The 25,261-nt window shown below is 42.7% G+C and overlaps 1 protein-coding gene across 1 annotated transcript in view; it reads right to left on the reverse strand.

The window, feature by feature from the left end:
* Positions 1–25,261, reverse strand: part of LOC119216314 (uncharacterized) — a 61,882-nt gene that overhangs the window by 13,299 nt on the left and 23,322 nt on the right. Inside the window, exon 4 of the mRNA XM_062563539.1 lies at positions 2,722–2,927. Within this exon, the coding sequence (XP_062419523.1) occupies positions 2,722–2,927 (206 nt within the window). The remainder of the gene's footprint in view (positions 1–2,721; positions 2,928–25,261) is intronic.

Raw genomic sequence — 25,261 nt, forward strand, 5'->3', positions numbered from 1 at the left:
CGTCCTCGGGCAGCTCTCCAAACTGCTGCAGACAGTAGCGTGAGGTGAGAGAGCAGTGGAGGCCACTTTGTATCATGTCAGCGCTAGCGGTTAGACGCCATCTCCACAGTGTCCCTTGTCACCAATCACATCCTTTTAAACCACCCAGGGAGCTCAACGCCCCCCCCCCATTCCCCCCACCCACCCCCTTACGTGCACACACACACCCTTATCTGTCAATGCTGCTTAAATAATGTAATTAATGACTTAATTAACATTTCCATAATCTATTTTAATAAATCTAACACGGCATAATGAGAGTTTCTAACCTCCAGGCAATGGCATATAAGAATTCACAGTGCAGAGCTGCGTGGTCAGGCCACTGTCGCAGCGCCCCCAACTCTCACTGTGACAGTTAAGGAAGGAGAGGGCACATATTGTGTGACAGCCTTCCGAAAGGCAGTTCAAGCCTGACAAATGTCATGTGACTTTGTGAATGTGTCCACTAACAGACCTGCAGCACGACGGTGAGGGCAAAAAAAAAAACCCAAGAAAGGAGAGATTAATTTGAAGGTTCAAAATGTTGAAAGCGAGCCGGGGTGCAATAAATGGAAATGAGAAGGAAACCGTTTGAATGAACAAATTATTTCAGTGGGTTTCCTTTTATGGCCATTTCATAGCTTTTAGCATTGGAACTCAAAGATGTTGTACCCTTTGCTTTCCCCGCTTCTTCTGTTAAAATATAAAATGTCTTGGCAGGGCAAATTACTTTCCTTTTGAATGAATTAAGTGTTGAAGGGTGACTATTTACAGCAGCAGGACTGTCTCTGTGAGATTGAATACATATTCACTCCTGTGCTGCGTTCATGGAAATGAAACAACATTTTACCCACATAAACAATAATTAGTAGGATGATGTCATCTTTGCATTTCTTTTTGTAGAATATTCCTCTTACCAATATTGCTTACACAAACAAATTGATCATTTCTTGATGTTGAAAAGAAACGTACTTTATTTAATCTAAGATGAATATTAAGTAGAAATATATTTATACTCAGAACTGGCCTATGATGACAAAAAAATTGACAACTTAATTGCTTTGCAGTAAAGAAAACTTGTATCTGAAGGTCTGTAGCCATGGCAACTGACAACAGGTAATGGAGGCTCATTCACTGCGAGGCTAGTGAAAGGCTCTCGCCTTTATTATTGCATGTTACCATTTCATCAAGAGTCAGCGTAAATGAGCAAATGAGTACACTTTCACCACGGTAAAAAGGTCATTGTGATGTGTTTACTAGCTAATCTTTGTCTCGTTTCAGTTTTAAAGACAACCAGGCCCAGCGCTGGGAGAGAGACAAGGGGGTTGCTCCTTATGAGGAACTCCACCCTTGGGGTGAAGAGTGACTCAGATTCACCCTGACAGGGGGCAGCAGGAGGCTGGCACATGCAAGGCAGCACAAGCACCATGGGGCACTGATCTTTGAGGCCAATCAATCCTAATAAGGACACCCGCCAACCTTCCACTTGCACCAGTAATAATGAAAGCGTCAGTGAACAGAAAACCTGTTCAGTGCAGTGGGACACCTCCAGTGTTCATAGTGATACAGCATATCTGGGCTACGTTTTTATGTACTCGCCTTTGTTGCTTTAAATGAAACATAGATGGAAGGGATGATTCATGCACAGGAACAAAGTGTTTTAATCATTTTAACAGTACGACAGTTCGCGTGACAACATATGTGAACCTCTTTCAACTCGATACCTGCAGCCAAGAATGTAGCTGCAGCGTCTGAAGCTGCTGAACGTGTTGTAAACAAACCAATTTCCTGTCATAAAATTACAGCTCATTACTAGCGTGGACATGGGCTTCTACAGCATAATGATGCAGAAGCACATTACCAGTGCAACCATATTTATTAATTGCCAGTTCACTCGCCACATTCCTTGGAAAGGCGCTTGATTGGGGGAAAAAAAGTTACGAGGCTTGTTGGGTTAATTACAAACAGCCTCTCTTATGTTGGTTAAGACAAACCCTGGAGAAAGGACTGCAGCGCAGTGCTCCGTTTTCATTTCGCTACTTGCACATTAACCAGTTTAAATTGATTGAAGGATTACATTACTTTTACTACTCCAATTATTATTTACAATTATTTGTTTTAAGCCGGGGAGCTTTTCTAAATCCCATCATTCAGTTGACTACGGCTGGTCAATATGTCGCATTCGTTTTTGCAATCCAGTGGCTATTCTTCACATTCAGACATGTGCAGCCTGATTGGTGCGCTGCTTTAGGTAATTACAGATTACGCAACCGGTATTTGTAATCTGATTACAGTGACCGCCATATGTCGCTTTCTAATGACAGGGTAGACGTTGTTTATGCCAGGAATCTTTTTTACTAGCTAGATGTTGATACAAACAGACTGTTCATTTACTAATGGTTTACAGTACCACAGGCATCTTTCCAATTAGCAATATGAAAATGGGAAAGCAGGGGTGGGGGTCGGACAACAGCATGTTCTTAGAGATGATCATTTTGACGACACTGACCGCTCCCTGCTTTGAAAGTGACATCAAGTTGCAATTAAATGTTGTTGCAGATTAAAAACCCTTCCAGGACCACAAACACAACCAGAGAAGAGAGACCGTGACCATCATGTGAATTATTAATGTTCACCAAGATCAGACCAAGAGGACTTTCAATCTAACAGTAGAGATCGGCGTAAAAAAACCAAACCACTCACTTGATCAGCAGGATCTCTGCCAGCAGACCATAAGCAGCTGCTGCCACTTTGAAGGTGGTGGGCGGAGGAGGCCTGGTGAAGGCAGTCATCATGCAGTGAACTACATAAGGTACCAGACCCATTAAAGCCAAGCCGGTGATCAGCATCAGCCACGTCTGGCACTGGAAGCTCACCGAGCGCCATGGAGAGGTCCTCTGCAGCTCGTACTGGACAAGAGAGAGAAGTCTGATGACCTCAGCACGCACTGTGTCTAATCACTGAGATATCGAACGCTTGTAGATTGATGAATTTAATAAAAGGTCTAATGTCGCACGCTGTAGAGGATGGATGGCATTGTTGGTCTGCCGGCTCCGACAAAAAACATTGTCTGCAGGTATCAATGGCCCTTTTAAGATAAACCTCGAGGTTGGTAATTCCCTGACCTTCCATCTGGCACCACATGAGCTCAAAAAAATATTTATATGCAGGTTTATGGCCGAATACCTGCAAAGTGTTAAGTAATGGTAATAACCAAATGTTAGCTAAAGTGCTAAACTACATGGGTGACTATGGTAAGGATAACCTGCCATACTTATTTTTCTTTTTAATAGTCATGGAAAGCATTTTGTGTGTTCAAGCCTCTAAAAGCCTCTATCCTGGCTGTGGATTCTGTATAACCATTTACGTTCACTTCTTTAATGTAGCCGTTTAAACATACAATTCAGTTTGCTGATTTCTGATGGGTGCTAAAGGGAGTAGTTTTTGTTATATTTTGCAACCTCATTGTTTCCAAAGGATAAGGAACGTGGGGAAGGGCCAGCTAGGGGTGGAACTTTTCTACTTATCTCATAACAGAAAAAAATAAATTATGCTGGTTATTGTTTCTGTAGATTGATTCATAACGAGCTGTATACCGATCCAACCTTAGCTGGTTGTGACTCTGCAGGCATTTATAGGTCTGGATCTCTCCGCTATGTAGCCTTTAACTTCTTGTTAAAATCTTTATGAGGTGTGATGAGACATAACCTACTCATCATCTTACTTTGTGTTATAAACATGAGAAGAATGGATCACACTCATCTCATCCCATCCAGGTTGTAGTTATTAAAGGTGGCGTTGGTCATCTTGTTAAGTTCATTTTTGATATTTGTTCAAATTCTAAAAACAGCCTGACAGCATAAATTAACTAAATTCTTTGACTAAAAAACGAGTGAAAGGAGGTTTAGGATCCGTGGCTGTCGTAGGGCTGGAACAGGCCCGTCTCATCATTGCAACTGACCCGAATGTAATGATTGGACTGTGCCTGTTCTGCCCTGCGGTCATCGCTGTTCACAAATCTTCCACAAGCTGTACCAACAACAGCCATCTCATCATTCTCAAAATCTACCATATTAAAGCAAGTTTCTCAAGATCCCCACACTTTGCTTTAAATTTTCGGTCAAATGCAGTTTCTTCCCTTAAATGATATCATTACAACAGTAATGTGTTCGCTCTATGATGGCACACAAAAGTTTAGTTGGTTATAAATTGCAACGTGTGTTTTCAGCTTAAAATAATCAATAATACACCGAGTGAACCAGGACACACTTTTTCCTGGTAACTGTAATGTGAATCCAAATTGGAGAGAAAACAAACCCCCTTTGTTGGAATACACTCATTAATACGACCTCACACCTGTTCTATGCATCCACAGCTCTTTTGTTACTTGTGAATTGGCACTTAAAACAAACAGACATAGAAAAAATGTTCACACTGACGCATACATGACAACAATGGAGGATGTGTGTGCTGTCCTCGAGCCGGTATGCAAACATTGCCTTAAATCCTCGCCAAATATCCCTTCGCTCTGGAGGCGAACTAAACCACTTGAAGAGCGTTTGATTAGTGTCTGGAATTCATCTGCAAATGCACACTTGCCTTGTCCTCTTTCATGGCTGCTATTCATTAATTAGATTCTTTGTGCAACTGAGCTATCCTCAATGTTTAAGGTTACATCAGGCCTCAGTAAGTGGCTGCCTGATAACAGAATGCATCCATCTTCATTACTAAGCGCTTTCTGTCTAGGCTCGCTCGTCCACAAGTGAGCTATGTCAGTAGGCTCGGAGGAACTGATACATTTCTTTGCATTCAGATTGTGAACTTTTGCCTCCTTTGATTTAAGTCGCCCTGATTAAATGATTAGGTTGTGGTTCCCCCTCATATCGGGTTCCTTTGTGGTGGTTTTCCCCTTCACGGGGTGAAATAGAGCTGCAGCCAAATGAAAACCAAACACCTCTGTGTGTTCTGAGATTATAAACTCTCCTTACGAATGCATTGAAGGGATTGTCACATAAACAGTGCAGCCAAGGAATTTGTAAATACTGTGTTAATGTCACATTGCACCCTGTTCTACTGAATCCATTGGGATTTAGACATTGTAGCCAATTAAGTGAGTAAAACTGGTTATTTTTCATTTCAGACATACATGTATTTTTAACATATATTTGAAATGAGCTTTCTACCAAATTAATCATCAGAATGCACACCAGTTTATTTTGTCCATGTACGTGAAGTCCACCCTTTCTGCCAAAAGGAAGCCCAGACATTCAGATGAATGCTTTCACAAAACATGTGTGTTCAATTTGAGAGGAAATATGAACAGACTCAACACCCACGGCAATAACGTAGCAAATGTGTTGCCACACAGTGAAGGTCTTCTGTTATTAACACATGGACCCTGATGACCCAGGCTATTCAAGAGGGACTGACTGTGGTATAGGACTTAACGGTGGGGACGGTATGACCAGAAATCTATGTCACGCTATTAAAAAAGATTCTGACGGTATCCTGGTACGCGACGGTATTGCTTTTTCAAGTAAACACATTAATTCATTGACCCCGAAAAGGACCGGCAGCTGCCGGCGAGTTAGCTTGTTAGCTTGTTGTGGCTGCTAGTGTTGCCACCTAGTACACGGTCCGGGATTGGGAGCATTTCAATTGTCTCTTCAAGGCTCTGTGCATGGTGACGGTGTGCCATAGCCGGCAGCTAACAATGCTAACAATGCTAACAATGCAAGTGTTTAACAGGCTGTTGAGCTTCCATGACGACATGTATGGGAGCGGTGCATTGCTAGCCTGTGCATCTGCTAACATGCTAACATGCACTACGAGCACAAACCAAATGTGTGTCAACAAAGCCAGAAGAAGCTTCAAAATCACAGAGTGACTTTATTCTCTGCTCAGGTAGACATTGCGCCACTATAGCTTTACATAAATAATAGTTGTTTGCTTCTAAATTGATGCTCTGAATGCTACATTCAGCTGCTTTAAGGTTCGGCCCAAAGCCATTGAAAGCTCTTCGGTGACAACGCTGAAAAGGCAAATTGAATTGAAGCCGTTAGCGTCACATCTATTAAAGCCACCCCAGCCTTTAGTCATATCAAGGCCAAAGCCTGTTTGAATCAGGTTAAAAGCAGCTCAATATGTTCATTGTATTCCCTCAGCCAAATGAACTATCAGCGAAGAAGCCGAGTAAAGGAGCCGTGAGGAGACAGGCCGCTGCATCTGTCTTGTGTCCGTGTGACTCCGCATGGAATGTCTTCAGGGCTTTAGTGTTTTGGAGGCCAACGGTTCAGAGGGAAAGAAGACACAATAGTCCATCTATTCCCTAAAGAAAAGCATGATTAAAGACACGCTGTATGAAGACATGTTTCACAGGCCTGGCAGACCTGCTTGCCCCTTTGTGAGGAACAGCAAATTACATTTCCCCAGCAACTAATCTTACATTCAAATAATGCGCAGTAATCCAAACAGTAGGCTGAGAAGCAAGCTATAACTTAAAGTCAACACGCAGTGCATTAACCACCAGTTAAAAATCACACAGCGTTAATTACATCCTGATGTTTTATGACTATGACCTTTAAACACCATACCAATCAATCAATATACGAGGGAAGCAGCCTATTGGGAATATTTTGATCCACAGATTTTGAAAGTAGGGCACTGTTTATCCAAACACAATCATTATTAACAGCCAGACAGTCAACCCAAATACATTTTCTGCATATTTTCCACATTATCCCCTCTTCCTTAAGGGGTGCAAACACAACACAAGGTCCTGCACACAGATCATAAATTAACCAGGGCTATCACACTGGTACTGCAAAGCGGACAAAGGCACAGATACAATAGTATCATTATGAAATGTTTGCCCTGCAATTTTAAAGACTAACATATTCTCAGATTCTTATCAAAATCAAATAAGCAAGAGGTTGTATAGTTTTCAGATGCAATGCCCAGGGTGGATAAATGTTGTCCTCTTGTGTTACTTTAGAAACCAACTGTAGTTTTGGAGGATGGCTGTTACGCAGTTTACAGTCATAAAAGAGGTACACGTTTTGGAAACAATGTGTGCTTGAAATCAGACAAAAGTAGACCAAAACAGGCCTGTCGTGTTCGACAAGTTGGCTTCACTTCCATCTATCTGAAAGAAGAGCTGTTCCTGGATTCAGCTGCTGCTATTTAAATAAACAGAGTTAGCTATTTGAGTGGAAATGCTGATCATTCTGAATTTCCAATGTTTTCAGAGGACTCGTTTGGACATGTAAACCCTTGAAAGCAGGATATTGTGGGTATGACATCGTGCTGACTAACTGCTGGAAGGAAGCAAGAACTTTACCGGCTCACTGTAGAAAAACATTTCACACAGAAATTAGAATTTGAATCAATCACTTTCTCACATTGTTTATTGCACCCTTTGTCATGTTGGGTTAGTGTTTCTGTGCCAATAACAGACGGCTGTCTCCTGTTGGCGGAGGAACAAATTCGTATTGATAGTTTTCTCGTTTCTGCCATTTTTTATCCAAAATACAAAGACTCAAAGTATGTCCCTGTAACCAAATACATTGGTCTTTGACATAATGTCAACTTTCTTCACATGGACATAACAATCCAGTGTCAAGGGACAGTTTCCAAAATGTCAATTCGACCTTTGGATGCCAAATCTGGGTGACATCTGCGCATGTGTCCTGGTGGCGGGTCTATGCACTGTGGGTTTTTCTCTTAAGCTAAAGGAGGAACACATTTACTATAAGGCTGCTAAAAAGCTAACCAATGAATTGAACCACGTATACCTACAATAGTAAAGATCTGGATTTCTTTAACTGGCCGTTATTGGCGTATTGACAATCGTTAGTTAGATCTCAGAATTTAAGTTGCCACACATTAACTGTGTGATGTGGAGATGCCCAGCAGCTGCGGAGACAGTCTCCCGTGTACATGCTGCTTGTTTGCTGACAACAGGGATGAAGTTCTACTTAGCAGGACTGGACTAGAAAGTCTATTAACTTATTCAGATTAAGAACCTGATGCCTTCCCTCCCACCGACCCCTCCGTGGCCGCCCCTCCCCCGACCGGCAGCACACCTCCAAAGGAGAAAGGTGATTGATGAGAGCCATCAGGCGGCCTGGAATCTCTTCTCTCATTAGACTCCTCGTGCCTCGAGCTGTTTCAACGCACGAACACACACACACACACACACACACACAAGGAGAGCATGGCAGGGCTGTCCATTCCTCTAACTTTTTAGAAGATAAGTATTCACACTAAAATATTTACCTCGTACATTAATCTCTGGGGAATTAATTTTCCATTATACTTTCTACCTGAGAAATAAAAAAGTTTTTTTTTTATATTTCTGTGGTTTCCACTCCCTACTCTACTCTTCATGCTCACTAAGCTTTCTCTCTTCAGACTCACTCATGGGACTGCTTGTAAATTAATGTCCCGGAGGGGGCTGTGTTTGGACAGTCGGGTGGATCCTATCATCGACCACTGAGGCTCTCCTGAGGAGGGTTAGCTTGAGTGGTGGAAAGGAAAGAAGGTTACATATGCATATCCCTAAAGCAGACATGATCAATCACATTAATGCGAGCGCAGCACATTATTAGTAGCATTACTATAATGTGCTGCTGATTGCACCGCTGCAAACCAAGTGGGGCCTACTCTGTCCAGATAAATAACCTCAATGTACCTAAGGCCAGATCTAAGATAAATAGTCTGAGTTAATTCCCTCTCCAGTAATGATGTAGATTAGTTTTAAGTCAACTTTAAAACGTTTTTTTTGAGCCAGTAATTAGGATAAATTTCACCAACGAAATAATGCAGTGTTAATAATGAATAATCCACAAGTATAAAGGGGAAATCTTTCCCTTCACCCCTCCATCAAACAGTGATCATCCAAATCATCGCAATGTGAGCAAGACTCAAGACTAAATGTACGGGGAGTTTATCTTTTCAAAAGTAAGCTGCAGACATTATCATGTCCCACTAACTGGTTTACTGCCCATCAGAGAATATCGTATGAAGGCAGATTATGTGGGATGTGGGCAACAGGACAATAGTTTGGTATCGGAAGGGCCCTGGCCTCCGTTTACAGCCCGAGCCTTACTGACCAATCACGTTTGAGCGTCGGAGCGCCTCAACACAAATGTAATCCCTGAAGTATCCATGTGTGCGTCGCTGATCTGACTGCAGAATGAGCCAATGGGGTCGGAGATGGGCCAACGGTAGTAACCCAAAATGAGTTAGCGTGTCATTAGAATATTTAACACTATAATGCTATCTACCAAAGGCTCACAAAATGTCACCCTGCAAAACCAAAGGCCGCTGAGAAAAGATGAGCAGCGTGCTTTTGTGTCCCTGAGTGGTACATCGGCCTGTTCTCCATACGTTATCGCTTTTAACTGCATTTGTGGAAAAAGGAGAGCTGGAGGAGAGTAGGGGCTGAAACTTGGCTGGCGCCTTTGCAGTGTGTAAGACAGTGTGAGAGGATGTGCATGAGTGGGAAAGACACAGAATGCATTGTCTGAAAGCATCTGTGGTCCAAGGGGGGGGGGGGGGGGGCAGAGAGTGTTGGCCTATGAAGGGTGGGGTTTTGGTCATCTGCCATCGGATAAGATATCCTGACAAGGCAATCAAAGAGAAACAAATTCTGCAGCCACACAGGTTCAACTCTCTCGTTCCTCACCCTGATGAGCTTTTGAAAAATGGAGTGCGGTTGGAATTGGTTTTGTATGAGAGGCTTCAGATGTGTCTCTTGTCAGGATTATTGCCACCTGTCTTCATTGGGCTGCAAAGGTCCGTTAATTAATCTGCCTCTCCCTCTTAGTGGCCGGAGAGGACGGGCGTGAACAAAGCGCCGTCAACCCTCTCCCGGCCTGGTGTGTACTTCCTGACAAATGCACACGACTTCAGGATACGACTGCTTTGATGTTAAGCAACATCCCTAATCAGTATCATTAAAACACTACATCATGTCCTTCCTCTCTAATTTTATGAGTGGAGCTATTTAATTGGATATTTAATCTAATTTAGTTAATGAAAGTCCTGGGAAATTTACTTTGAGGGACAGTGATATCTCTTGTGATCAATGAAGCTGCAAATAGAGCTCTTCAGAGATTCTGCACTGACTGATTAGTGCGGCATTTACATAAATACAGTTAAAAAAAGAAAAGCGCCGCCGCGACAGAGAAGTAGGCACCACTCCACAGGAAGGCTATCCCAGATAAAACATGTCAGCTGATATCATTAAAAGTAAGAGCACCGGCATGCGATCCGGCATTGATTAATTGGACATGGTTAGATTAATACGCCGCTGGATATCGAAGCCAACCTCATCAGAGTAAATGTGTCATTACACAACCGTCAGCTGTGAGGCTGCTGCTGCTGCTGCTGGGAGGCGGACAACAACAACAACAACAACAGCAACAGCAAAGAAAGAGCAGCTCTCGATGGACGTCTCTCTTGTGGTTGCAGGAGGCCCCCCGTCCCACGGGAGCCCGCCACTGGCACCGGACCGTGCACGGTGTCAGATTGATCGAGCGAGGTCGTCTGCTGCCGAGTGTCTGCACCTGTGCATTCCTCCCAGGGCTTAGATCCCAGCGACTCTTCGAAGGAAGTTTCAACTTGGCCCGCTGTTTGCGGCTCGGGCGTACCCGGACCTGCCCCAACCCAGAGCAGCTTGTGCACACACACACACACACACACACTCCTGTCACTCTACACTGTTGCTTGGGAATGTAAACCGCCGGTGTCACAGCGCTGCAATACGCAGGGGCTGCACGTGTTTGTTTTGTCGTTGCGGTGCAGGTGCAGGTCGAGGTTGCAGCGTCGGAGCACACGCCAAGTTCCAACATGCGAATGCTTGGAAAGACGAACTGTTTCTTGGACTTGAGCATGTGTGCAATGAAAGTTCCTTCCTGTACTAGTCTAAACAAAGAGGCAATCAGATAATGTTCTCTACTTGCGCCCCCACCCCCCGAATGCATGCCAAGGTATTCTTAATCAACATATGTTTGATTAAAGAAAAAATAAGCTGTTGTTTCTCCAAGGACATCTTCTCACGTGAAGAATACTTTTTCATTTAGCAGACGCTTGAATGCAGAACGTTGCCACCCACAGGTCTAATCAACCAGAAAATGAATAATCGTTCTGCAGGACAATAATAAATCACTGTGCTTTGGACAATTAAAAACAGAGGCGAAGCTCAGGATGTCTGATTACAATAGTTACGATGCATAACATCGAGATTTAGATCTAACATTTCACGATGCAATGTTAGACACCAGTGCACATTACTGATGTTTAAATTTGGCATTAGGGCGGGTCGGGGGGGGGGGTTGAGGGACGGTGCGTATCTTCATCCACAAGTCCAACTCAACTGCTGGTATGAAAGTTTCAGTGCAGTTCTTTTTGTAGCTTGACATTTACAGTTGATACACAGTAAGCACAGACTTTAAATAGTTGTCAAAATCGAGGGATATATTTTCCCGTCTGCAGTGGTCATCTTATCGATGCTTTCTTTCCTCATCGAGGTAACGGGGAGAGTACACAATATTTTTTAGTGAAAAATTCGTAATATTTATTGATACAGATAGATTGTCTGCATTCATTAAAGAAGGAACTAATAGCACAGCTTTAATGATGATTAATCCCTAGTAAAATGTCAGAGGCAGGCTTGCTTAATTTCAGAGCTACATTTGATTTAATAAACCATGACATACTCTCAGTGAAATACATTTGGAATTATTACAATATTTATTTAGTTCACAGGAAGTCTTTTTAAAATAGTAATTTTTCTTAAATTATTTCTTTTTCAAGTATATGCTGTGGCGGTCTCTATTTTTAATGATGATTTGTTTTCAAGAAAGTTGATTCAACTCATTTTACTCACTTACTTTACATCACTACATACAAACAATGATCAGCAGAGTCTTCATAATGCAATTGTACTTAAATAATGCAACCAGTGTTTCTAAGCCCTTGAGTCAATGATGCACCAACCTCTATAGCACTAGTTAGTCATATTAACAGCTTTGGGTTCGCCCTTCTAAGGCAAATACAAACAGGCAATATTTTCATTGACTACCTCGGCTCACTGGATCATTAAGGGTAGATGCACCAAAGCAAAACCTCAGTATAAAACTCACCAAATGTTTTGCCATTATTTTTAACTTTAACCCTTCTGACCAAGGCTGGCTACACTCAGTTTGAGCTCCAGAGTCAGAGGCGAAACGAGCAGAGCGCTGGGGGTCGGCCTCGTGGAGCCGACATAAAACTTCCTCCTCCTGACATGTGGTGGGAAGAGGATTCTGTGGAGTCACAGAGTCACACTCACTTAGGCGGCAGCGTGATGATCCCGGGCCAGTGATTTATTTATCTAAAGCACGTTGTGAGGCTGTAGGAATTTGTCAAGTAAGAATCCTAATTAAAACTGTAAATCACCCAATCCTGTTTGTTCAGCACCGCAGTGAAATGAAAAATGTGATCAAATGATTCATCGCTCCCTTTCAGACAGGTAAGTCAGCACAGCCGAGAGCGCAAGTGTTGCGCAAAAGTTTTTCTTTCAAGACTTATGAAGACTTTAATCCAAGTTTTTATTTGTTTGACATTTTAGGTTTTCATCAACAACTCTATTACCTGATCAGTTTGGATTCATCTACTTATATAGACATCTGGGAAATTGGATCCAGGCTATTCAATTTATGCAATGGATCAACGTCCATGTTCAACAATACCGCCTCTGTTTGCTTTTAGCTAAAAAAACTCTGGAAATCTTACTCTTGTTGCCCACTTGTTGGACTTACACAGGTACGTAACCCCTGATCGAAGGAACATAAAGCCCTCCCCCTGAAAGCCTTTGAGTTGTATTACTGAAAGGGGCACTGGGGGGGGGTCTTGAAGATGAGACAGAAATAGTTGTTTCGTTAGGACCCTATTAAAAAAAGGTGGACACCAGCAGTGGGTTCCTTTAATGCACAATAGCTGCCTGATAATAACATAAAATAAATGGACATTCGCCTCAATGTATGCAGACGCAGTGAAAATCTCTGCCTCAGGTCAGACTAAAGGTTAATATTAGTCCAATCTTAAAAAAGGATGTCAGACTGTGTAATGCATCGCATTAGTGCTGTGACACGTGCGTCTTGCTTTCAGTGGGAATTTCATGGTATAAGACTGCAGTGCACAATGTATGTTTAGTTAGAGTGGGTTAGCTTGTACCCACACATTCAATGTACTACAGTCTAGTAGTGGTAGCTAAAAGGAACGGGTAAGTATACAAATGGTACCACGGAGTAGAAATAATTTTAGATAAATCAAGTGAACTACGCTATGCAAATGTAATTACATGATTTCTTTAGGTTTGACCTAATGTGTCACACACTGTGTGTGTGTGTGTAGACATTAAGCTCGCAACTGTTTAGCTGCATTGGACAGTGACAACATTCAAAATATTACTGCTGGCCACAAATCACCACATCCAAGGAAGCAGTTTACAGACGCACGGCGGGAACTTCCTGGTTAGTGGATAATAATGAACAATGGGAGGGTTACTGTGTCCTACTTCCTCCAGTGGGACGTCCCGCTTCTCTCACCAAAGAAACAAGGCAACTGTAAAACTGTGCAGGCCGGTACCTGTTTAAGGGAACAGCGCCCTTGTCACCATCGCCTGTGATGAAACTACACACAGGGAGAAAGGGACATGGGGGCCGGAGGCTGCACCCTGACATAGAAGGCATTACGTCATGCCACGGCTCATCGGTGTGCATCGTCAACGTAAATGTTAATCCAGGTCATTTTCAGACTTCTCCCAGCAGCTATTCAAGTGAACTGTTGGTTCACTACATGGTAAATCCATGTAGGCCATAGGGTGCAGTAGATATAGTTCCCGAAGAGCATTCCCATGTTAAGCTAAATGCAGAAGCATCATGCGTATTAATAGGCCTTACTTTGGCCTTGCCTCAAACACAGTTCTGATGGGCGCGGTAGCGCTCACCCTGGTGACTCTGGGTTTTTCGAATTTGGAACAAGCCAAACTGAGTTTAAGAAGGATGAAGAGCACAGATCCTCAGTATTATTCATTCATCCTCCCCCTTACCCCCCCCATGGGGATGTTTGATCCAGAGCTCATGCCAGACCAAATAACACCCAAACAGAATGGCCTGCGCCTTTTTAAATGTATACTATGCAAATTCTTTATATTTGATTTATCTTAGGCTCCACTCATTAGCTGATTGGACAACATGCATTCAGTCACTCAGTACTTTAAGAGTAAATAGCAATATGCAAACAAACAAGTGATTACGAAAAACGATGAAGGTAAATGACTGTATTATTGCTTCCTTAGCTTTATTTATTGCTTGCTACTGTAATGATGCAATGTTAGTGATGCATTTCAGCTTAATGAGCTGAGACAATGGTCAATTAGCAGCCAGTAAATTGATACATTGCTGTTCTTTTCAGTGCTTTTCCCTGTGGGACGCAGCACACAGAAAATGTAAGACACTTATGCCTTTGGGTTACAAATGGAGAAGGTTTTGATTCTAATGTGGGAATTTTATATATATATATGTTTAGAGGGTTGGAAGGAAGCATGTCACCAAAGGTCACATAAGTGAATGGATTATGAGCAGATCAACCAATATGAGATGTAATGTTTTTTCCGTTTTAGGAGCCCATTACTTCCTAATAACGTCCTGGAAAGTAAAACATAATTTTGTCAAATTGATGTACTGATCAATATTGTATTTTAGATGAACTGTGTCGAATTAGAAAGTGGTGAATTTGACTACAGAAAGGACTGCGTAAGAATTGCTCTATTTCACTCATTTATAATTGGAAACATTGTGCTTTATATTTATATAATTGTTTGCTTGCCTACAGACAATTTGACAGCTTTGGGATGTTCAGCTGACACTGCAGTTATTTTAGTTTGGCATTTCATTGGAGTTAAGTAATGGGAAGAGTAAGAAGAACCTACCATCATAGCAAAGTTTCATTATTATTTCCATGCAAGTTATTAGAAATATTAGAAATTGAACAATAAATTCACAATAATACAAGGGAAAACCAGCCAAACATCTAACAAAAGTATTTGTGTTTAGCAAAGTGCTTTTCCCCACCTTTCCTATCCCATTTATTACTGCGCTAACCTTCAGACTCATCTTCTGTAAGGGGGTCCCGATCCCCACGTTAGGCAGTGCATACAGTTTAATTAGAATCTGACATTGACATGTTCAGTCTAAAAGCTGTATAGTACGAGCGCTACTCTAAATAAAATTCTATTCAGCGGTACAATCGTCAGAATCATTTATAAATGGAAGGTGTAGTTCAACGTGGGTTAACTTTATGAATTTGTCAGAATAGCTGTCACTCAAGTCCGCTTCATCCGAAGCAAACAACTGAGCGCTTTGTCATCTTCAGGTGTTCATTCTACCGTGTGACAGCCCCTGTGGGTGAGTGGCCCCCGCTCCAAAAGCTCGTCCAGACACAGATGCGGAGCACTAGTGACCTTTGATTTCATTCATGCTGTGTACAAATGACTTCAGCGTAGCCCACTTAGAAAAACAAAAAAAGTCTGTGAAAGAAAGTCCTTGCGATACTGCAGCTTCTCTGGGCTTGGGCACACGGGCCCTACTCGGCAGCTTTAATGACTTCCTGCCGAGCGGAGAGCCACGGTGGGAGCCTTGGCAGTCAGACTAAGAATAGCATTAGACACAAGGTTATCGGGGCATTACACTCACTGTAACATGCAATTAACTCTACTCCTCCTGTTTCCATTACGCAATTATTCATTAATGTCAATTTAATTTTATGCATTGTTCTACATGACCAATGCCTGATTACGGGGCCCTCGCACTCCAATATCCCAAGTTAACTGGTGCCGGCCTCACTTGCAGGCCGACTAATTGCAATTTAGCCCTAGACAGCACCTCCCTCTTTAGGCTGTCCTTAATGGAGCAACTGATCCACAGACAGGTAACGATTGGAAAGACAAAGTGCCTCTCTCTCTCTGAATGGAAAACAAATGCACTGCTGCTAAGCTGTTTTCTTTGTGATAGCACCAGGGTCTGCCCTTTGTATTCAGAGAGGGACAAGAGGTAATATGTTTCCTTAAATCCCATTTGTCTTCAAATTCCATCTCCATATAGAAATAAGCAGACCCTATTAAATCGCACAGGAATGTCTTTACGCGGGAGAAATGGAATTCAGAGAGATAACAATTTGCATTTCTCATGTCAAGATTAAGGTACCAAATGCAAGTTGTTCATTATAAACTAGCCACAAGTATTCTCAAATGTTCTAAAGATATGGGGAGGAACAAACTGGAATACATTTATTCTCAGTTTGACTGTTGCTGTCCCACGGATTCAGTGAGTCAGAAAAAAAATGATCCACTACAGCCACAGCATCTCCTACCTCTTATAAAAGTTCAAGGATCCTCTAGATTGATGTGCCAATGGTAATTGTAAAATATCTCAGATAAATGGAAAGAAAACAAATGTGACATGAAATGTTTATATCCCGTGTGTATCTGGCCCCAATGCTTACGTCTGCAGGGTTACAAACAGAGCTAATGTCTGTTTCCCTGCTGTGAGTCGCTTTAATGCATAATAGCGGTAGCAGTAGCTTTTTTCTCTACATCTCCATGACCATGACCTTCAGCCAAATTAAAAATACCTCTCACTCCACTTCCTGACCTTGGCCTGTGAGGCCTGTGCGGCTCACGCTAAATGGTCACCGCGGTTGAATCAGAACTGTCCACTACTCGTAGAGCTTCGAGTTGAACCAGTCATTAAGGTGTTCACTGATGTACAAATGTTGGGCGATATTGAGGACGCCACATATGGAGGTTTTGCGTGCCTCGTTAGGCCCAATGCAGGGTGTTAATTTGAGGACATCCTCAGATCTCAGACTCAGACTGTATGCGACACATGATGACGTAGCCTACAGCCTACAAAAAAAGGTTCTACTGAGAGTGCATCCTTATAATATGGTGAATTTATTTTTCTTGTTGTTGTTGTCGCATTATGTGCTTGACTGGATTCAGAACCCTTAAATACAATTTTAAGTTAGCAAGTTCAAATGTCATTACGCTGTTATTTACGTTCCAATGTCAGTGCGTGAGCTAACGTTCTAAGGCTCTGCCGGGCCCAATGGGACACCGTCACCACTTCTCCTTCCACTGGGTGAGGGACTCAGCAGTGAGCGACCTAGAGGCTGGAAAGGCTTTGGCCAGCTGTTTCAGCCTCATCTGCACTTAGTCAAGTTTAGCTGTACTTCCTGACTAGTGTCGATATTCCTGTAGGGTTCTTTTCCTGTTTTATTTTGTAGTTTCCTGCCTCTCGTGCCCATAGGTGAACTTCACTTCCTGCCCTGGTGTATTATACACCTGTGGGTGGGATTGTCTGCCGTTTCCCTGAGTGTTTCCTTCTGTGTCCAATCACCTGCACCTTCCCTGTGTATTTAAGCCATGTGTGACCCTCTCTTTGTAGGTTCAATGTCGGTGAGCCATGTTGTTTGAGGTTTTTGGGGATTCAAGTTTTTTTGTTTGAGTCCTCTTGACTCCGATCCTCGGACCAAACCTGACAGGTAATGTTTAGCATGAAATGTCCCATCTAAATTCCGTATTCTTTTATGAATGTCCTTCTGCAACACAGCGCCCCGCTGGTCTAAGCTCACCAGGTCTAACGTGTGATTTCTACCTCAAGCGTTATATAACCACTAAACTCAAAATACATACGAGTGACCTGGGAAATTCTTCATCACTTATTGCGGCGTGTGTTGAAAGCACAGGAAGGCGGATTGAAAGCCGTCCAATTCACTGCCACGTGTGAGACATTTTACTCTGAACCAAAACATCGGGCCGAGGGATGGATCAACCGTCCCTCGGGACGCGTTGCGAGGGTGGCTCAAAGAGGCTGCGGCTGACCTTTCAGTTCCATCCATCTGATGGTAATTAGGTGCTGCAATCCCCGTGTTTATGAAGGTATTAACACAACAACTGTTTGGGCTTTCCCTGCCATCCTGGCTCTGTCCTCTGCAATATCCTACACAGATCCTCTCCAACCACTTCTGACAGGAAAATTGCCTCCTAATGTTGAAAAGAAATTATCAACCACGAGGGAGCTTTTTTTTCTCCAACACACCTGACATGGAACACATGATTAAAGAGTGCAAATTTGAGGGTCACCCCAGGCCAATTGGACCTGTGTTTCATGCACTGATTCACATCAAAGACTCAAAGGCAAGACTCCTCAAGGCGTACAGTATGTGATCAAAGCACTCTCCTCTTTGTGAATTCTTTTTTATCCTTGTTGTTCATATTATGTTTCAGGGTAACCATACAAATCTCAGGCATAATTGGGAGGGTGAAAGACATCTTAATTCTTCCAGAACCATGTTTCATGCACAAAACAAGAAATTGTAATGTGAGATAATGATTAATGTACTTCTTTGTTGATTGACCATTGAAAGGACTGCTCTTTTATTCTTCTGTTCAACAGACTCTGTAAGCAGTAGGGCAGCAATTATTGTTCATTTTCAGAGCGGGAATAATCAGGGCCTTCAAAAGAAAATGAGATAATAAGAGTATAAAATATGAAAGGAAAAAGAACAGCCAACAGGAGTCTTCACTCAGAATAAAAGGTGCTGTGATTAGCATAGCCAAAGGTTTACAACATTTTGTTTGACTATAATAGATATAATTACTTTCCTGTTGAATTGAATTCACTTTGTAACAATATATTAGAATGAGGTGAAATATGTCTGAATTAAGTGTGATATTTTCATTTTCCATGTCTTTGCTTCGTGAGTGTGGATCATGTTGCACTCTTGTTGTTATTGTTATCCTTTTCACAACCATAGAAAAGCGCGATAATTTGATAAAATATATTTTTCTTTGCTCTCGCCGACTCACGGGAGCGGGAGTCGGGAGAGGGTTTATTGATCAGCGGTCGCTGTCTCCGTGGGGACATTCACATGTCGGATCGTCGACGTGTTCCTGGGAGGAATGATTTGAGGAGATGATGGTGACAGGTTCACAGGTGAACTAGGGTCAAAGCCCAGCCCTGCACATTGAAACAAAGCCCAGGTAATCTCAAGGGCTGATTTCTGTGCCTCGTCATGAGGACACCATGCGGGCTCGGCCTCATACATTTCCTTTTGGGAATATTTTGGGCAATGGCCACACAGGGAAAAAAAAAATGACCCCGGCTTCTGCCGCTGTAATTGGCCAGAACACTAAAAACTAAAAAACAGTAACAATAGTTTAACGTTCTATTCAAGTGTCCCAGTGAGCAGCGACGTGGGACAGAGAGGCGTTGAAGGGGATTGGAACGCTCCAAGTGTGACTGTGAGCCGGCGTGCACGGGACCCGCGACCCTGCTGCTAACACAGATTAATGGAATCCAGCCACCATTACTGTTATTATCCACGCGTGCTCTTCCTCCGAGGACATGGACAATGGCTTTGTAGAAAATAAATGTGGCAACCAAGGTATCAAACAAAATGTGATGAATTGAGTAAATAACAAAACATAGAAATAAGTAATGAAATCAAAGACAATTTGAAAAATGTGCCTGATGTTCCATCACAAATTTCTCATTTGTTTTCATAGTTTAATATAAGCTGGGAAGAAAAAGAAAAAGTAGTAATATATCTGGTGTGGTATAACCTACGCAGAGAAGTGAGAATTTAGTAAAGCTCTCACCGTGACTGCAACCGTTTATTTAAAAACACACATATTAATCAATCTGTTCTCTTTTCACTCCACTCTGTTGACGCTTGTTGTGCCATCATCATCCCGGCTGATAGGTGGGGATTGATTAACAGCTCTTTGCATTCCCCAATTTATAATTTCTTTGTGCCTTTTAATTAAAACCCAGTGCACTTCACCTCTGGCAGTATTGTGCAGCAGTAGAAGGAAAAAGAATGAAGTGCGAGCCCAGGGGGTGAGAGCTCTACTCACAGGATTATAATTGTCAAGATGAAACTCTTCTAAACAAGCGCCAGCTAAACACATCTCAAACATGAATTAGATTAGACGCAGCAGCGCACCCAATATTTTTTATTCTTATATTATCAATCCACTACACTAAATAATAAATAACAAGTTTTTAGGAGAGTGAGACATTTGTTCTTTCCCCCATCCTTCCTTCATAATTTATAAGTGTTTGGACGGACCAAAGAGAACCACAAAAACAAAATACAGAAAAACAGCGAGATAAAGATAAAAAAAGATCTTCAATGTATGACATTTAAGCGACGCGGCGTCTTGTGCTGCACAGAGGAGGGACTTTGTGGGCAATCAAGACGATGCGATAATTACGTCAAGATTAAACCGTCCGGCGCTTAGAGGGAAACAGACATCTCATGCGCCGCGTATCGCTGCGTCTGTCCAATTAAAGGACATGTGGGGAAACATGGGCGCGAGTGCAGGAGGTCCGGGATGTTAATGGCACACTGAACTCTCTTTGTGGCCGCTCCTCCAGTTGGGAGTGTCGAGATTGGCTCCTCTGATTGTCCGCCGAGAGATGTTTACATTTCTTCAAAAGCTCCATTTGGTTTCCCTGTGACAAGGGTGGAATAAGTGACTCGGCCATGATGGATGGGGGCACCTGTCCTAATGGTGGCTCAAACTGTGCCCACTAGTGCACGATACGTTGATAAATTGACAACAGTTGGGACACGCTCTGCTGGCAGGGAGAATGAGGCTACCAGGACATCCGACTGCTCCCCGTGTCTCCCCCCCCCCGTCAGCGTTGTGGAACCTCACAATGTGGAAGTCCCCAAACAGCTGCAGTAGCGCGGCCAGCGCTCAGAGGGGCATTTGACGATTAATGTGTGATCTTTGTCCCTCCCAGAGAACACGGCCGAGGACGGAAGCGGCTACGGTTTAGGCGGAAGTTAAAATGTTTTGGTATTCGCGAAACAAGAAATACAACTTAAATGCAATTATTAACTGAAATAAACTAAACGATGCTAGCTGTTTGTACTTATTTATTTGTGTCCCTGTGGCGACTTTAAAAAGGAATGCAGTGCAACAAAAAAATTGCTGCAGTGGTGAATTAAATGTAGGCTTTACACATGCAATGGCCTTTATTTCTACATTAGAGATGCATCCAATAATTGGCAACTAACCTTCAGCTTATTGTGTTGCTTTCATGGCCCACACTTTTACGTTTTACATTTGGATGCAGCTGTCATCTAACTTGTTTTTGGGGAGGACAGAAACATCCAGGCCTCCAAGAGGCCCCCGACGTCATCATGGATTAAATAAAAGTGTAAGCATACGGAAACGCAACTCCACTAATAATCACTATACAAACTGGGATCGGTGGTTTTGAAGGCCCCAGATAGTTATGTAATCTGTATCGTTAACTATCTCCCACACAACTCATGCAGCTTATAATGAGTTCAATACGTCAAATGAGACTCATAAAGCTTCCCATGGCATCCTCCCTGCTGTCTGGTTTGCCTTACTGTGATATGGGCTCCATAACAATCAGCACCGCCCTAATTATTTTTGGCACTCACAAGTTGCTCTGAAGGAGAAAAGACCAATTTGAGGCCTTTAAAATGCCTTAACCTCCTTTTAAAGAGCCAATTAGCCAGCATATCTGCCCATGAAGCCCAGCATTACACCATTTCTGTCAGTTCTTTGGGGAGAAACCTATTTTACACAATTAATGAGGATGCTTTGCAGCTTGCATTTCAAAGTCCAAACTTGTATTAGTGTGCATTTTGTTCACCTTACAACACAGACCTAGTTTTAAAGTGTGTTGAATTAAATCTGAACTTTAAAAGGTGCCACTTGACGAGTTTCTCATAACATATCTCCTCACCAGTTGTGGCGGGAGAGGTCGGGACGTGAGATCACCAATCACCCATCACCCTTCAGATTGACTGAGTATTTTCTAATTCAAATGAAGTTATTTGGAGAGCCAGTCCGCGCAATTATCTCACATCTGCAATAGTTTACCGTGGTGATTAGTGAGACTCCTCAGGCCTTATGAGATCAAATCCAGATGTTGCCATTTGTTCACAGCTTTGAGAACTTGATAGCAACAGAATGTAAGTAACAAACTAAAAGGTTTCCCCACTAATGCAGTGGGAACTCCTCTTCTATATGTAATATTAGACCTAGGCTTACATGTTTATCCTGTGTCACAGTAACACGACACGCGTGACTCATGACTGTAACTGTCGTACAGGTTCTCCCGTCAGTGCTGGCCGGTGGGCCCTGTGCCGACATGCCTCAGCCACGTCACACACGCGGGGGCACCGAGACCTGCTTCCTGGAACACAACAGCTGATACGCGCCGCACAGCCTTCTGCACGTTGGAATACTGTGGTGTATTTCTCTAACAGGCTGCGATCTTATATAACTCCAGAACTCTTTTTTTTGCTTTCACCATCTGGGTATTCAATTTAAAAGTGTACATGTTTCCCAACCGACAGGTCTAACAGCACCTTCTCCTCGTCGTCGAATGAAGGCAGACACCTTTATTTCCGTTGATCAAATGAGTGCCATTAAAACCCCGTGGAAACTAATTGACTGATATACCTTTTGTCACAGCAGTACATTGTGTCCACTGACTGTTATGGTGAAAGAATTGACTTATTTTGATCGGAAGTGATGAATGAAATTTAGGCCACAGCAGTCAAATGCAATTAGTGTCAGGTTCCACAACAGGTGGACTCCAACGCAGACCAGCCTTCAAACTAATTATGTTTCAATAACTTAGACACCAAATGCCTGGGAGCAAGCAGGAACACGATCACGGGGAAACAGGAACGAGAGAACTCAGCATCAGAGCCACAGGAACAAGCCGCTGACGAGACGGGTAAAAGGTCTGCTGCGTGGTTCAAATGCACCGAGGAGGAGATGGGACACAATCAGGGACACGGCAGACTATCACGGAGGGGGAGAAAGCACACCAGGGCAGGAAGTGAAGTAAACCCAGGAGAACTAGAGGCGGGGAAATACAAAATAAAACCACCCGCGGAAACAACCCAAACACCCTGACAATTCACTTGGAGCATGTGGACAGATGTTACACATCGCACCTTCAAACTACTTATTCTCTGTGACTCAATGTTATTTAGCCAAAAGTTTTCAGCCTTCAAGAGACTCTGGTCTCTGCGGGGGATGTACAGTACGAATGACTGCATATTTAACTCAAACCAAGAAATATACGGTGTCATTTAAGGTGTTTTTATTTTTTGTCGTAAAAAGAGATACAACACAACAAATAAAACCATCCACATCGTATGGAACACACATATTCAAAACCTAAAATAATTGTGAAACGTGGTCCAAAGATAAACTTTAGCAGTAGTGTGTATTTCAGGTGTGAAATCAAGACAAAGAGAACGAGAAAAAGAGAGTGTGAGGGTTGGTGCATTTTGAGGGGGAGGTGTGTGTTCAATGTGGATGTCACACATTTCAGAACCCCCCCCCCCCCTCCCTGTGAGCCTAAAGTCATTTATAGGCCTGGGAGCAGTTTGCTCTGCTTCCACTTTTTGGATGTTGTCATCAGCTTAGCCTAGATTTGGGGAATTATTGGAAATAAATAGCACTAATTCATCCTCTTGAGATTATCACACCTTTCCCTTTGGAGAACCCAGAAAAACCTACACGATTATTCAGTGTGTCAAACTCTCTAAGCGTTTGCAATCAAACAGCAGTTGCCAAAGTATCCAACTTTTAAACAAAAAAAAAAGAAGCAGCAATGAGAAACAGCCTGTGCACGAGCAAGGTGTCCCCCGCCTGGTACACCTGCATTGAATCAATCAAACCAACAGAGGAGCCGATTGTCCATCTCACTGATAGCTTTGGGCCAAAGGTTGCTGAGCAAGGGGCAAGACAAAAAAAAACAGCCCCCAAAGGCTGATCTATTTTCTTGTTTGGAAGTAATATGAGTTGCCACAAACATCCCTGTGATTTAAATCAAGGTCATTAACTGTGATGTGTTGGAGGATGCAGAAAGTGGCCCATTTATCCTGAGGAAGTGGTTATCTGCCTGAGGAGGTGTGATCAGAATGCAATGGGACTCGGAGAGTCATGAATGAGCAATGTGACAACAAGTCACCAGACATTATCTTCCACCACTTTTTCACATAACTCCTGAACTATTCAAGGCGTCACTGAGGGAGGAGAAAATCTAGAGCCGTACCCCGTGTTCCCATGAGCCTCATTTTCCCAGCTATTTATTGCGCATTGCCGAAATTCTCTCTCTGTCCTGGGCCCACTTCTCAAGAGGGAAGACAAATTAATAACGGGTTTTACTCGCGTTTTGGATAAGATTAATGGTAGAACCCTAAAACAGGCTTATATAAGAGAGGCCCTTATTTCCTTTTTGCCTGGTATTATTAAATCATATCTGTTCGAAACCCGCTCCTGTTTTAATTTGTAGATGCTGTTTTTTGTTAATGCAAATTCCCTCTATGTTTACCCTCTGAATAAATTCTATATGTCCATTTCCACAGCAGCAATTCCATCGATAAAACAACACTCATTTCATATTTGTGTTGTTTCTCTTCTCCAGAGAAACAGTAGTGGGACTCCAGGGAGGGCAGTGTCGGCGCGTCAGTCCGGGGCTCCACCACTTCAGTGCAGGCTTAAGTATCTCCACCCGCTACTGGATGGATTGCCATTACATGTTTCAAAGACATTCATGGTCCCCAGAGGATACGTTCACAGAGACTAAGGCCATCCTTATTTTCCTCTGGTGCCAACAGAAGGTCAAAGTCTTGAGAGAAGAAAGACCTCAACACTGAGAGATCTTACTTTGGTGATGCTGACATTTCCTCTAGCGCCACCACGTGGTGGACTTTAGAGTTTTTATTACAACAATTATGAGGTGGACGGTCTTAAAATTCGACAGTCATGCTTCAGGGAGGACTAATTGTAAAAACTCATCTAAAATTTCATTTTATTTTCAATTCCACTTAAATGTTTTGGACAGTGATCATGTCATGGTGTTCTCATCGGCCTCATCGCTCCTTTGTGTTCAGCATTGTTTAGCTAACGTCTAAAAATGTTAAATTAAATGATGACGGTGAACGATGAAATGCTAAACATGCTAGCGTTGTCATTGTGAACATGTTTGCATACCAATGGAAGCACAGCTGTGCTTTCACCGCCTCTTTTCATATTTAATTTTCTTGCTGCCAATGATCGATTCATAATAATAGTGTGATTTGTTGAATTAAATACATTTTTCCATGTGTTGATCAA

The sequence above is a fragment of the Pungitius pungitius genome, chromosome 7, assembly GCF_949316345.1.
Source record: "Pungitius pungitius chromosome 7, fPunPun2.1, whole genome shotgun sequence".
In the NCBI taxonomy this organism is placed as follows: Eukaryota; Metazoa; Chordata; class Actinopteri; order Perciformes; family Gasterosteidae; genus Pungitius; species Pungitius pungitius.